Raw genomic sequence first — 14,229 nt, 5'->3', positions numbered from 1 at the left:
GTACCACCAAAGCTTTTAATCTATACATAGTGGTAATTTCTTGACACAATTTGTAAAATAATCCAGTTTAATTAAATTCAATCACATAATTAGATATCAAACCCAGTAATGAATAATATTTCGTATTTTATTAGGCCCATAACGTGTTATAGAATCGAATACATTCTAAAACAGATAATTCCCATTATTCCCAACTACCGATCGATTAGGATAACTTATTATGAAAAATTCATCATAGCAATCGATTTAAACCGGTTGAATCGAATATGATGGTTTGGCCATAGTATGTAATGAACGTTTTTTGCCAAATTTTGAAGTTTTTTTTTCATTTTTTTAGTAAAATTTCCATTGTTACGCTAACTTTTAGTTTTACCCTAAAATTACCCTAAATCTACCATTACCCTAAACTTTACCCTAAGACCAGTAATTTACCCTAGAAAAGGGTAATTACCCTAAAAGTGGCAACACTGGGCAGGATCATGGCAAACAAACATAACCTCAAATTATTAACCAAAACAAAATCTTCTTCTTCTTCTATTCTTTTTTGCTTAAAAAATGGCTTCTTTAAACTTCCATGTGGCCACACTGTTTCAGCTCATAACACTATTAATTATTGTACCATGAATATATTGTCCTGGACATTCTTGAAATGTTAAGTTAGGTGCTTGTTGAGTATATATAAAATTAGGTTAATCACTTTTAGTTGGTGTAGTTAGAAGTTTTGCTCGTTGAATGGATTGTTTGAATGAATGATTGGTTGAATGGAAAGTATTTGAAGTCCAAGTTACATATCTTAAAGATTGTTTTCTATTTCTTTTGAAAATTAAATGTGTAAACCCCTGGACCTCAAAATTAATAAATCCAAAACCTTGAATGACAACTTTGCCACCACAAACAAACAACCTGAACTATCAACCGAAGAAGCATTGGATAACATCAGCAACTCATACAACTTTCCTGGGCATAATATATTATAGATCAACACCTGACCTGGAATAATCACCTAGAAAAACTTGGGAAAAAATTATCATCATCACTTTTTGCCATACGGATGCTCTCCATAACAGTCAAAAACACTTAGCTTACTTACGCACTCTTCGAATCTCACTTGCACTTTTGAATAGTAGCCAGGGGGACAGCAGCGGATTTATCTACATAATCAAAATTCTTAAGAAAAATGGCGCTAAGAACGTTAAGAATCATAGAAATTCTATAACCACAAGAGCGTTGTAAGCCATACTTCGTCAAAAAAAATCATTACCGTGCCAAACCTACATACATCCTTGAAGTTGTAAACCTCCTAAAACTAAACCCCCCCAAGCTTAGGGAAAACGAAGACAAATGTAACTTAAGAAACACAAAAATAAACTTCCGATATCCAACAACACAGATTATGAAAACCAGCAAAATACCCCATCATGGGTACAAACATTTTAAATGTACTCCCAGAACATATAAAGCGAATGCAATCTCCAAAAACCTTTTTTAAAACACTCAAAGAATATATATAGTCCGAAAACAATTTTACAAATTAGATAAGTTCTTCGAAGAGCACACTGCTCGCCATAAGGATAGGTCCCAAAATGAACCTACATTACACCATACACACCTTAATACCTGCTGCGACGTCGTTGACCAGAATTTCTGGATAGACTGTGTCAAGGATAAACTAAAAATAATATTTACACTATTTACAATAATTTAAGCAAGATGGCGTTGAGCCTATACTCTGTGGAACTATATAGATTAAACATGTGGAACGCATCAAAATATTCGTCAACTGAGTACAATGGTCGGTTGACTAGCCAGGCTTTAAATTTTTCATTTCATTTCATTCATTTTATTTCATTTCATTTTATTTCATTTCATTCATTGTACATCTTCAGAGCCGTAATGCGAAAAAAGCTTTGCGTTTTGGACAGCCTGAGCCTGCAGTAAGGTATGTGGAGCTGGTCTCTGTTACGAAGGTTGTAGGAGTGGTGGAATTCCCTTGTTGCGAGCTGGTGCGTAAGTTATCCCTCACATGACATAGGCCAAGCAGTACATACTGGCTGAAGATAGTAAGGATGTTTAGGCTTCTAAAGATAGGCTTACAGTAATCACTGTAAATCTTCAATCCAATGATCCGAACTGCCTATTTTGAAGGAAATATCCTTCACACCTTGCAGCGAGTCCCCAAAGCAGGAGTCCATAGGAGAGGTGGGAATAAAACAACCCATGAAAGACAGTATATGGTCAGGTACAATGCCTCGTCAACAGGGGTTTGTCTGCGGAGTAGATATGGAGGACTCGAGAGAGCTTTCAACAGACACTGTCAACATGGCCACTCCAGGGACTCCAGCTAATCTTATTTGCATCTATGACGAATCCCAGCAGCTTCACCTCTATCAAAACGTCAGCGATTGTACGACTACCTTACACTATTTGTACTGCACACAATCTCTTTAGGTTTTTCTCGGTTGAGGCTCAATTTGTTTAGTTGGAACCAAGTCTTTGCCAACTCAAAAACCTCTGCAGCCTTTTCCCTGGTCAAAACTGGAGTAGATCCTCTGGCAACAAAATTGTTGTATCGTCAGAAAACATTAGGACGCTTCCAATGGCACTAAAGGTCATTTATCATGACTAAAAAGAGGACCGGCCCCAATACTGAGACCTGCGGAACACCATGCTCAACTAATCCAGGTGAGAGGTTAGCTCCAGCCAGATATAGACAGCCCTTGTCTTCGGTCACTGAGATACGACTTGAAGGCATCAAATACACTGCCACCAGTGCCACCGAACACTACAAGGACACAACAAAGAAAAAAGAAGAAAGCGATTCCCTAGTCTCTACAACTACGGTGAAGAGGACTAAGGTAAAAGGTAAAAGGTTGGCTAGTTCGCGCCACTAATCTCCATTCATACTTGACTTTAAATACCTATATTATAGTATGGTCATGGTCATGGTCGCCATTTCAGAATAAAGTATTTATTAAGTTTCTCTTCTATTTCATTAACTAGTATTCGTGGGAATTTCTCTTTATGACTTGGTATCCACTGCACCACAATGGAATTTTCTCGACAAAGAAATGTTTTATTTTTTTGTCGAGACGCAATCTTTTCTTTTTTTTGTGTAAAAGATGAAGAAGGAGTAAGTAAGTAAGTAAGTATGGTCTTCAGGTTTAATTATATAAGCTGTTCTGCGATCGCCAATTCTGCTTGTTGCACTGCCCATCTAACGTTTTCTTGTTTTTAATGCGTACCTGTGACTTAGTAAAAATAACTTTTTGTCCTACTTGAGCTCTAAATTTGAAGCTTGAGAATAATTTTATGATAAACTGTGATATTTTATTGCGTTTTTATTTATTACGTTTCTGAAATGACTCTTTTCCATCGTATCAATATAATAGGTTATCTTTTTATATAGTACGTTTCAAAAAGCTATCAACGAAATGTCAACGGCTTTGAAATATATTTAAAACAGTACACAAACAGTGCAACAGCTGGAGCTGATTTATTTAAACAACTTTACCATTGACCTTCGGAGGCAGCTTTTAACCTAATAACTGTCAAACTCATCATCACGATCTGCCATTTGGTCAATTAATTTCAATGAGCAAGTAATTGTGGCCTCGTCTTTTGTTTCCTAAATGTGACAGTTTACAGTCTTCAGAGTCTACACCCATCTTCAGCTCAATTACTTGATCCCGGTAACCATTTTACAACTACCCAGTGTTTTTTTATATAAATATTTAGGCCTTCATTATTAAATTACATAAGAAGTAATTTTGACATGCCATACTGTCCCTGACTTACCAAATTATCATATAATTCATCTTGAAGTTTACTTAAATTTTGAAGATGTCAGCCTACTACACATATTCTGAAAGCAGCAGCAGTGACAGTGAAAGTTTTAGTGGAAATGAAAACACAGTCGATCTTTCACATCAAAGCTTAGATTACAACAGTTTTATAAATGTATTGGAAGGATATGAAAAAGATAAGTCCAAGGAAAACCATGTTGTCCCTCATACTATTAACACATTAGTTCTGTATCAAAACCAGCTTGTGGACGTTCCGCCAAATGTTTCCATTTTTAAGAATTTGAGAGTAGTTGACATTAGTAGCAACAGATTGAAAAGACTCCCAGATATTTTACTGACATTTCCTTTGACGACTCTTATTGCCAAGAACAACCTCCTTGACAACGAATCCTTACCAAAATCTTTTGAGTTAGTGAGTACTTCTCTGAAGAATCTCAACTTAAGTGGAAACAACTTGTCACATTTCCCACTTCAAATCCTCGAAGCCAAAAACCTCTTGTTTGTTTACCTTGGGGGAAACCGAATTGAAACAATTCCTAAAGAAATTGCAGCTCTCTCAAGGTAAGCTAATGATTGTGTATCTCTTAACTTTTATAACTTACTCCATTTGTAGGCTACTAAGTTAAACTAATTTAAAAAGTTAAAATGGATGATTATTTATAGGTAGTTAATTAGTCTGATTAATTTGTAACATAGGCCTATCACATCCTCTTTGCTTTTAACAACCTTTTCTTTTTAGTTTTCTGTGAAATCCACTTCTTGACTGCTAATCAATGTGTCAATCTTACATGTTTTTATGACAGGCTTTAATTAAAGCCTGTTTGGTTAAAATATAATTTAGTATGATGTCAGTGCAAGGCTACGTTTAGTATTAAAAACTAACCTATGAAAAATTCAAATTAGGCTATTGAATATTTTCCATTCTCCATGAAAGTATTGAGTTAGCTCATCCAGTAGCCAGTAAGTCTACACATATTACTAGAATAGCTTAAGTTTAAGTAGTTTAATTTGTAGCCATAAACTATTGGTATTTTAAATTTTGTCCGTCTAAATATGACTTCTCAAGTTATTTATTGACGGAAAATCCCTTTTTTAGAAGGTATACATTGTAATAATAGGTACTATTTACTCAAAATAAATACTAACAAAACATCAAAATTGCTTCTGAGGCGTCCAGTTAATACAGTGAGACTAGCTTAGAAAACGTGCTGACTTGTAGTCCCTAAATATTAATAATATGTGTATATATAAAACAGGCATGACTAGAAATAAATATAATGATGACAAGCAAGGACTAGGGTTGAGGTACAATAATCATAACAAACTTAACGAAAATAACAATGAGACAAAAGCTAACAAACAACAATGAGAACGTTCATGAAGATGCTTATTAGCTACGTCAGAAGCGTGTTGCGCAGGATAAGGAATTTAGAGCACTGCGGTGGGCCAACAGCATCTTCCTCTTGATAATGGGGATGGTAGACTAGGGTTGAGGTACAATAATCATAACAAACTTAACGAAAATAACAATGAGACAAAAGCTAACAAACAACAATGAGAACGTTCATGAAGATGCTTATTAGCTACGTCAGAAGCGTGTTGCGCAGGATAAGGAATTTAGAGCACTGCGGTGGGCCAACAGCATCTTCCTCTTGATAATGGGGATGGTAGTCCAAAACAAGTCAACATTAAGTGGAAGCAGGTTAGCCTGGCGTTGGACACGGATCATTCTACTACTCAGTTCATACAATATAGGCCTACCGTGGTGAAGTCTGGCAAACATCACTCTCGATCTTGGGTTCGTAGGCAAACAAAAGCTGATTCGCTTCAGGAGGCTGGGGCAGTCAATGTGCACATTCAAGATTTTGAAGATAAAATAACATCATGCACAGCTCTCCTGAGCTCTAGAGGCGGCTGGCCATGATCCAGAGAGAGAGATCCTGAACAGGGACCTCCAAGTCTCCATAACCCATGCGGGTACCCACAAGCCTGAGAAAACGAGTTTGGATCCTGTTTAGTTGGCCAGTTAGGTATTTCTGATTAGGTGACCAGACCACAGAGCAATATTCAAGATGAGGCCTAACAAATGCGATATAGAGTGACGTAATGTCTCAGGCTGGTGGAGGTATCTTGAAACGCGGAAAATGGATCCCAGGCTCCCTTGGATTATGTTTGTTTGAGTGGAGCAGGCCATGTAGACGTTTGACTCAGAGAGATGTACATCTTACATCTTTATCTTCTTTCAATAAAGATACAGTATCATTAAATGCTTTTATTTATAAAATACCAAAATAATAAACTACCGGAAACAAAAAACACCTAACCCAACCCCAGTAAGTTAGGTGAAATAGCAGTAGGTAATAAAATATTACTTATCTAGGCATAACATGTGTACCTAAATGATTTGTTATAATTCAGAAAATAATTCCATTGATAACAGTCCAATTTTTAACATGGTTTCTCGAGATCAAATAATTGATAAGGAAAAATTGGCTACATTTCAGCTAAGCCTAAATTATAGATTTAACTGGTGGAGATGTATAGTTTTGCCATAAAAAAGAAACAGTTTTATTGATTGTTGAATAAAACTTTGTTTTTCTTTCCAACTTTGTTCTGAGTATAGTTGCCTGTTTCTAGGCTATATTTCTAGGCAAAATGTGAAAAGTTTGTTCTTTGTTAAACATTGTCAATTTGGCGTTAAAGACTGTTGTATCTCCAGTAAACTAAATAAGTAACTTTACATTAGGTTGCAAGTGTTAAGTATGGGTGGCAACATCCTGAGTGAGGTTCATCCTTCGGTCGGGAGCCTAAAGGATCTGAAGGCTCTGATCCTGAGTGACAATCTCCTGGAGAGTCTCCCGGCAGCTATTGCCAGCCTCAGGAATCTCAAGACGCTACAACTCCACAAGAACCGTCTAAGAACATTGCCGACAGAAATCATTTCGTTGAAGTGCTTATCTGAGGTGAGGCGGATTGTCAATATGCTTTGAAATTAAGTGGCAATGTGTCTGATTCCTACTGTTTCATATTGCGTTAGAACTTAATCCTAGGTTTGGATTATCAATTATTAAGATGGGGACGCAAACTCAGTGCATATTTTAACCCAAAATTGAGTGAAGGATGAGTGTAGGATGGATGATCTGAGTGAGATGATCTGTGAAGCTTTCTTACTTACTAGGATCAGCTTTAAGACAGAATCATTTATTAAAAGCCCAATAATTAGCAGGGATATCTGGGTCCAGTTTCCAACCATCAAAAAATTAATTATTTGCTCCAGTTAATTGCTTTGATTATTAAGGAAATAATTTTTGCATTCCGATCCACTACCCTCTTGATTCTTCATTAAAATCATAAGTTGAACTGTTATTCTATTATTTTTTTTTAATTTGTAACAATTTTATTTCTCACCATTAAATTCAAAAGCTGTAAGTAGCCTAATGACAAGGGCCCTCCATTATTCTGTAAATACCATTGCTGTTGGATTTGGTTGCTTGATTTGAAAGTTTTAATTGTTAATGATAAAGTCAAACACAAGTTAAGGTCGCAAACATGAAGACACATCCTATTTAAAAATATATTTCCTATCTAGGCCATATCACACAATACAACATACTGATACACAATGAATTTTCTTCACAAAAATACTCTTCAATGTTAGATGGAAGTTGAAGTCTCCCCTGAGGCCCTGTCGAGGCTGATTGTTTGGGGCTATATATCACGTATATGTCTCCACAAGTGTAGCAAAGCATTATGTTATATTTATCTTATTATGCTATAACCGGTTTGTTTTGACTGTTCCCAGCTCAGTTTGAGGGACAATCCGCTGGTTTGCAGTTTTGTCAACGACATGACATACAATCCGCCCAGCCTGCTAGAGATTGCGGCTCGCACAATCAAAGTACACAGAGTACGCTATGAGGCTAGAGACTTGCCTTACAGTCTGCGCGAGTATCTCAATAGCGCTCACCACTGCGTCAACCCTAAGTGTCAAGGTATATTGGTGAAATTCGCTTGATTAGAACTTTCTTAACTTGAACGATACTTCCTTATTCCTTAACTTGTTGAGTAGAACTTCCCTCTTTTTTCTGTTTGTGCCTAGAACTTCTACATACAATGTTGAGATGCCATAGGTAATTTTCATATGATTTTGGATGGTTAAAATTTGTTAGAACATTGTGTATGACAACTTTAGTTTAATATGATCAATGTGAAACACTGGCATTGGGTGGTAATAATATTACATAAGGTAGGCTACATTAAGATCTAATACTCTACTGATCACCACCCTTGCAACACTGATTTGCCGTTGGCCCTTTACCTGCCAACCCTTGTATTGTACACAGTACAGTTCAGTAACAAATTGTTTTTTCACAGTTAATCTCTGCTCATTGTACAATTGATGTCCTTTTTCTGCTTTCACTACTTTTAATAAGCTTAGGAGTTGTGCACGCTTTATAATAAAGCAGTTGTGCCATCATCAAAGCAACAAACCTGCAAATCTTTGACTTTTTTTGTTACTTAAATTTACTGAAGACAACAGTTCTTGCACAGTTGCACGATCAGAAAGTATAACTTTTTCATTTTCAAACCTTTTAAAAAATGTTCAATTTAAGTTTTTAATAATTTGATTTATGTAGGCCCGCAGGTCCCATTGGTATTAAAATTATCCAAGCTGAATTGTACCTGTCCCTTATTATTTATTATTATAGTGAAATAAATGTTTTTTAAAATGTAAACTGGCTGTCATTATCTAGATAGACAGTAAGTCATTACAGATAGGTCTGTTAAGGATCATTAAATAATGCCACCATACAGTTTCTCCATACTGTAATTAGTATGAAGAATTTAAGGGCTCTTAAAAATTACCAAGGCTGTGTCATTTTGTATAATTTAAAACAACAGTTAGCCTTGTTTTCCATAAAACAAAATAAATTAAAATAGCCTACTAGCGTTGAAAAACACCCAAACTACATTTGATTAATTTATGGTCCTGTACAAAGATTTGACAGTCTATGAAGCTCTAGATAAACGATCAGAATAATGTATTGCCTCAAAACATTTTACAGACGCATTTTATGTTTCGTGCAATTGTTTTGTTTTGATGGAATTTTTATGGCACAATCAAAAGTTTAAATTCACTATGACACATTGCATAACATGAGGTCAAAACTTTATTGATCTGTTGACGGTTAATTTTATCTTTGTGTACTCAACGACTGTGCCGTGTGCAGTTCGGAGTCCACGTGATTAAAGTAGTGAGATTATAAATGAATCAATATACAATTATATTGCACTACACAAGAGAACAATAAAGTAATTATCCTTAATGAATTCCAAATTGAACTTTGCAAATATTAATTACCATAATTTTCAACATTGACTTTACAAAAATAATTTTGTTATACATAATTTTTTGATCGTTGACTTAAACTAAAACTAGTGCAGGAATTAAAGAGACCTTTGATTAGGCTTATCATTTTTATTGTCATATAGGTCATGGGACTAGTTTTTTGGTGGATTGTATGTCAAGCGATTGTGAAAGTCTTTCATGTCAAGTGCAAAAAAAAAAAGCTAATTATTTCCCTGTTGATTTGGTATCCTACTCAACCCGATTTAATTTGTTATTTTTATAATTTTATTTTAATTAAAATTACAAGCTCTCAATTGAATATTTTAATTTGAGTTACAAATAATGGAACTACACAAAACAGTTTTAATTTTATTGTTGATTGTGAACATTTTCTTTCTATATAGGTCTTATTTTGTTATTTTCAAAAACATCATATTTTTGAATAACTATTTGGCATCTCTTCTACCCAATTTAAATCACGGTACTATACCTTAAGACCCGTTACTTACATTGAAATTCGAAAGCTCTTGTATGAGTGGTCTGCATGTCGCTGCACAGAGGAAAAACATTTTTACAAACTTTATCACTTTAACGAATTTCCCATAAAGGGAATAAGATATTACCGTAGGTCTCATGGTAAAACCTAGACCCAGGACCGATCTACAGTACTGTACTTGTTTTGATGTTCACAGAGACCAAAAACACCATCTTGTGTCATCTACTAAAAATAGCTGTAATATAACAATTTTTAGGTGTAAAATGGGGCAAACCTGAAACTAGAGATTGTAATATTTCAGGTATTTCTTATTTGATATTTTTGAACTTGGTATCATTTGATAGGGAATTAAAATTGCTAAATAAAAGTGTTAAACTTGAAATTGTTCATAAAATCTTCAATTTTTTAGTCGTTTAAGTTTAAAATTTAAAATGGCCGCCATTTTGAAATTTTAAGTTGAATCAAGATAAATTTATTTTCTAACATGGGTCTCTTCTACCTTAACATACATACCAAGTAAAGATCGGTTGAAAAAATTCAAAGATTAAAAAAACAAAATGGCGAATATCTGGTTAACGAAGCGATTTGGAAAAAAATATTATTCGTGATTTTCTTTTTATTTCAACCTAAGGAATCACTACCTAAATTATGTCCTCACCTTTTTTGAACACCCTGCATACAAAATAAAAAAATAATCAAGGGTTTTCCGTAAGTTAAGGCCTCCATCGAACTCATATTGCAGCCAAGCTTTTAGCTTGAGTTTACATCTGAAGTCAGTGTTTGTATAACTTCAATCAGTACTACTCCAAACAGATTTTACCATATGGGACAATTAGTCTCGTTAAATTTTCTAAAAGGTTGTGATATAGGCCTAACATTGACGTAGTAAAATAAGTGTGATTATCACCTAGGTAGCCTAGAAACTAAATTATTCTTGGGTAGTTGTTTTACACACAGTTTTGTACAGCTAAGTAAAGGCTGCATCTAAATTTAAAACTGATTTAGAAATGCTGTGTTTTAATGTTGTATGAGTCGTCAAAGTCCATTAAAAAGACTTAACTTGATAATAAAATAACGAAATATACAAAATTAGGTTTTTATAAGTGATTGATGTCTAGCAATTGGACAGATTTGGTTACTCTGGTCCTAATCAGCAACAATTTGTGGCTCTTAGAAGTCTTTGGTGGATAACCTTTAGAATTGATCCCTGATTATCTTGCCTTGCAATGCAAACCCTAATATATAACTTTAAAACATATTACAAGAAAATAACTTGATACTAATTATTTTGGAGCACAATAGAAACAAGTTTGGTACTTAACTTTAAAGTTTGTCACACAAAAAAAAATCAATCTTGCAGATAAATCAACTCTTAGTTTTATATTAGCCTACCTCAGAGTCCAACTAAATCCGTTTTCTCTGGATACGTTCATTTTATTTGCCTTTTTTTAACTTTCTTGTAGTAGGTCACAGAGAACTCTGTGAGTAGATGCTATTCACCTTCCAGTGTCCGTTGGAAGAAAATATAGCTAGGTCGTCCTTCATCATCATAAATCCTTCATCATCATTACTTTTTTTAATCTCTTGAAGTCATTATGCAATGTATAAGCTTTTTTACTTAACTCCACAGCTTCCTTTAAGTCTTACGGTACCAAAGATTCTTGATTTTAGTAGACAGTCTATTAAACATCTAATTACTTATTATTACCTTAATACAGCCACACACCTAGGTATTGTTTAAGCTGAATAAGAATGTAAGGTTGGTGTAGAATGGACAATAGTTTTATTAATACTTATGAAGTCAAACGGGGCGAAGCCCGTGGGTAACAGCTAGTCTCCTTTAAACATGATTGCTTAGAGTTTGCAAGGACAGGACAGATGTTTATGTCATTCCTGATCTCCTGTCATTTTCTGAGCTTGTGATATTTTTTACTCTAAGCTTGATCATAATTTTGCATTGTGATATTAGTCATCACCATCCGTATGTTTAAATTGTCATTGCTTTTAGATTACATTTCACACCTATAGCACAGTATATTTGTCTTCATTTGGAACACAAAAAAGGAGGTTAAAGTGGAAAAATAAATACAAACCACAAGTCGCTCGTTGTCTTTGTCTGAATACCAATTAGTTTGTAAATATTGTAAATTGGTAATTTTGTAGACGACCACTAAACTTGTCCATTTATAACAATCCATCCTCGGAGCAGAATAAGGAACTAAAGAGACAAGTCTTGCTGAATTTATTATAACCATTTTGACAATCAAATCCTACCCATGTAATAATTGAACTTTTAATTTGCAGGGGTGTTCTTCGACAATCGTGTGGAGCACATAAAGTTTGTTGACTTTTGCGGCAAGTACAGAGTTCCCCTTCTGCAGTACTTGTGTTCCAGCAAGTGCATCATGAACAACTCCGCAATCCAACACCAGGGCCATGCAGACATCATGAAGAAGGTGTTGTTGGGATAAGACATATCTACCAAGGTACTTCACTGGCCAAGCTGGTTGATCCTTAAACAAGCTGCAACTTTGCTTCAGAAACTTTGTTACCATCTGGTTTCACCCATGTAAAATGAAACCCTGCTCTATAGTAATAGTTTCAATACGTGATTTTTTTAAAATCCACTTCAAATTGACAAAACATACTCCAATTGAACTGTACCTTGAAGGGGATGATATACCCTGCTAGGATTTGGCTTGGTGTGCACGCTTGTTATTTAGAGACAACTCACAAACTTTCTGTAATGACTTGCTCTACAACTGAAATTACCTGCTCTACAAGAAAGGTAATTTAATCAGATTAGTCAATCATTGTTCTACAAAATGTAAGACAGTAAGGTGATTTCCATTTCCTGAAACTAAATATCTGATGCAAAGTTGCAACATAAAATGTTACAACTGCCTCTATTGTACAATACAATTTAGTCCAAAAATGGACACTACAATAACAATCTGTTTTTGTATTTACTTTTGAGCTATTGGTTGATACATATTTACTTTTCAACATATTGTTTTTAAATTGCATAATGTCGTTACGTACTAATATGAAACTTTGGTCTTGAATAAAGTAAGATGAGAAGATCTTCTTGTTTGGTTCAAACTACCACCTGCATATGACACACAGCACTTGGTCTACAGCTATACAAACAAAACTAGTAACAATGTGCTTGTCTAGCGATTTTCACTAGTACATGTTGTTACGTTATTCCTAAATTATTGTTTAGTCTCTAACTATAAACTAATTTTGCACACATAAGTGTGTTTTTGTTGTTGTTTTTTTACATTTACATTCCATATTTTTGTACTAACTTCTGAGAGTTTTAAACCAGAGGAAGTCTTCCTGAATACATGACATAGTTTTTATCTTTAAAAACTTCAAGAAGTGTGTCAACTTTTTAAAACTGTGTCAACAGAACTATGCTGTTTCAAATTGAATCATTGTCTTTCTTAAAAATAGAGATGTAGTGTCTTTTTTTATTACAAAATACCAGTACGGTATAAATAAACAGTGTTAAATTGGCAATCATTAAAAGTACAAATACTCAAACGATTGCATGACTGGGTAGAAAAACATTATTTCAGCTTGTCTGGTACTAATTTTTGTTTCACTAATATTTTACAGCAAAAATATGCATTGATAAGATAATCACATAGATAACAGTAATAACTTTGCCAAAGTGTATTTAAACCTCAAACTTACTTATTTAGATGAAAACTTAAAAATTAAAAATGTATTTATATGTAGTTGTTTCTAAGTAAAGTACATTACACAAAAGGTTTTACAACAAATAAACTTCTGCTCACATTTGCTTAACTTTAAGTTTGGCTTTTCAAATCAAGTATTTAAAAGTGACAGTTTGTAAATTACTGTGAGTTACCAAATAAGTTAATTTATCCTTTGTTGTAAAGTATGTTATCTTAAATATTCACCGTTTGTTACCTTGGTTTGCTATGTAGCCCTTATTCTGCTGCATTATGTTGCTTTTACTTTTGTGGTGATGGATTTTTAATGAAGATTTAGTCACATTTTTACAACATATATTTGTTTTTTTTAGATTTGACTAATCCAACTAAAGGAATATTTTTTGCAGACTGAAATTAATTGTAACACACTTGAATTTTCACTATTCATTTCAGTAGACAATCAAATCATAGAACAATAATAAATCAGTTTACTTAATTTTAATGTATTCCATAAGTAAAACAAAATATTTGCACTATTGTTTTTTTATACAAAAGGAAAACATTCCAATACCTCAAGAAATCATCATTGATTTCTCCCCTAGCTAGTTTTATAATAGTCTATATTGTTTAGAGTTTTGATTTAACTCAAATTGTGATATGCTAATAAAAGTGCCTTGAAATGTGCCATAATTGTCTCTACTAAATAAAGAAATTGATTTTGATGTTACTTTTTTTCAAATCTTACATCCTAGTGACAAGCCTAGCTATGAGAATTAAGTCTGTAACTTAGGGTTTGCGACAAAGCGAGCTGATTCAAATCTGACTCCATCTGTCCTTTACTTCCCTCATCGCTACTGTAAAAAGTTCCCTTATCTATACCGTCAGTCTTGTTAT

The 14,229-nt window shown here is 34.1% G+C and overlaps 1 protein-coding gene across 1 annotated transcript; it reads left to right on the top strand.

Moving 5' to 3' along the window:
• Positions 1-3,534: 3,534 nt before the first annotated feature.
• Positions 3,535-14,057, top strand: LOC128986781 (leucine-rich repeat-containing protein 58-like). The gene is made up of 4 exons (XM_054407302.1): positions 3,535-4,364; positions 6,550-6,766; positions 7,606-7,795; positions 11,954-14,057. The coding sequence occupies exons 1-4, from the start codon at positions 3,841-3,843 to the stop codon at positions 12,118-12,120; spliced, it is 1,098 nt and encodes a 365-aa protein (XP_054263277.1). The 5' UTR covers positions 3,535-3,840; the 3' UTR covers positions 12,121-14,057.
• The last annotated feature ends 172 nt before the right edge of the window (positions 14,058-14,229 follow it).

Source organism: Macrosteles quadrilineatus, unplaced genomic scaffold (genome assembly GCF_028750875.1).
Source record: "Macrosteles quadrilineatus isolate MER2022 unplaced genomic scaffold, UCM_ALF_1.0 Scaffold_2__2_contigs__length_208266976, whole genome shotgun sequence".
Classification (NCBI taxonomy): Eukaryota; Metazoa; Arthropoda; class Insecta; order Hemiptera; family Cicadellidae; genus Macrosteles; species Macrosteles quadrilineatus.
Note: the sequence above shows the minus strand (reverse complement) of the source record. Positions and strands in the feature narration are given on the sequence as shown.

Bases quoted from the DNA above. Each gene is read 5' to 3' on its own strand.
- LOC128986781 (XM_054407302.1), top strand. From the start codon at position 3,841: ATGTCAGCCTACTACACATATTCTGAAAGCAGCAGCAGTGACAGTGAA. The intron at 6,767-7,605 runs GTGAGGCGGATT...GACTGTTCCCAG, and splicing joins CGTTGAAGTGCTTATCTGAG to CTCAGTTTGAGGGACAATCC. The intron at 7,796-11,953 runs GTATATTGGTGA...TTTAATTTGCAG, and splicing joins CGTCAACCCTAAGTGTCAAG to GGGTGTTCTTCGACAATCGT.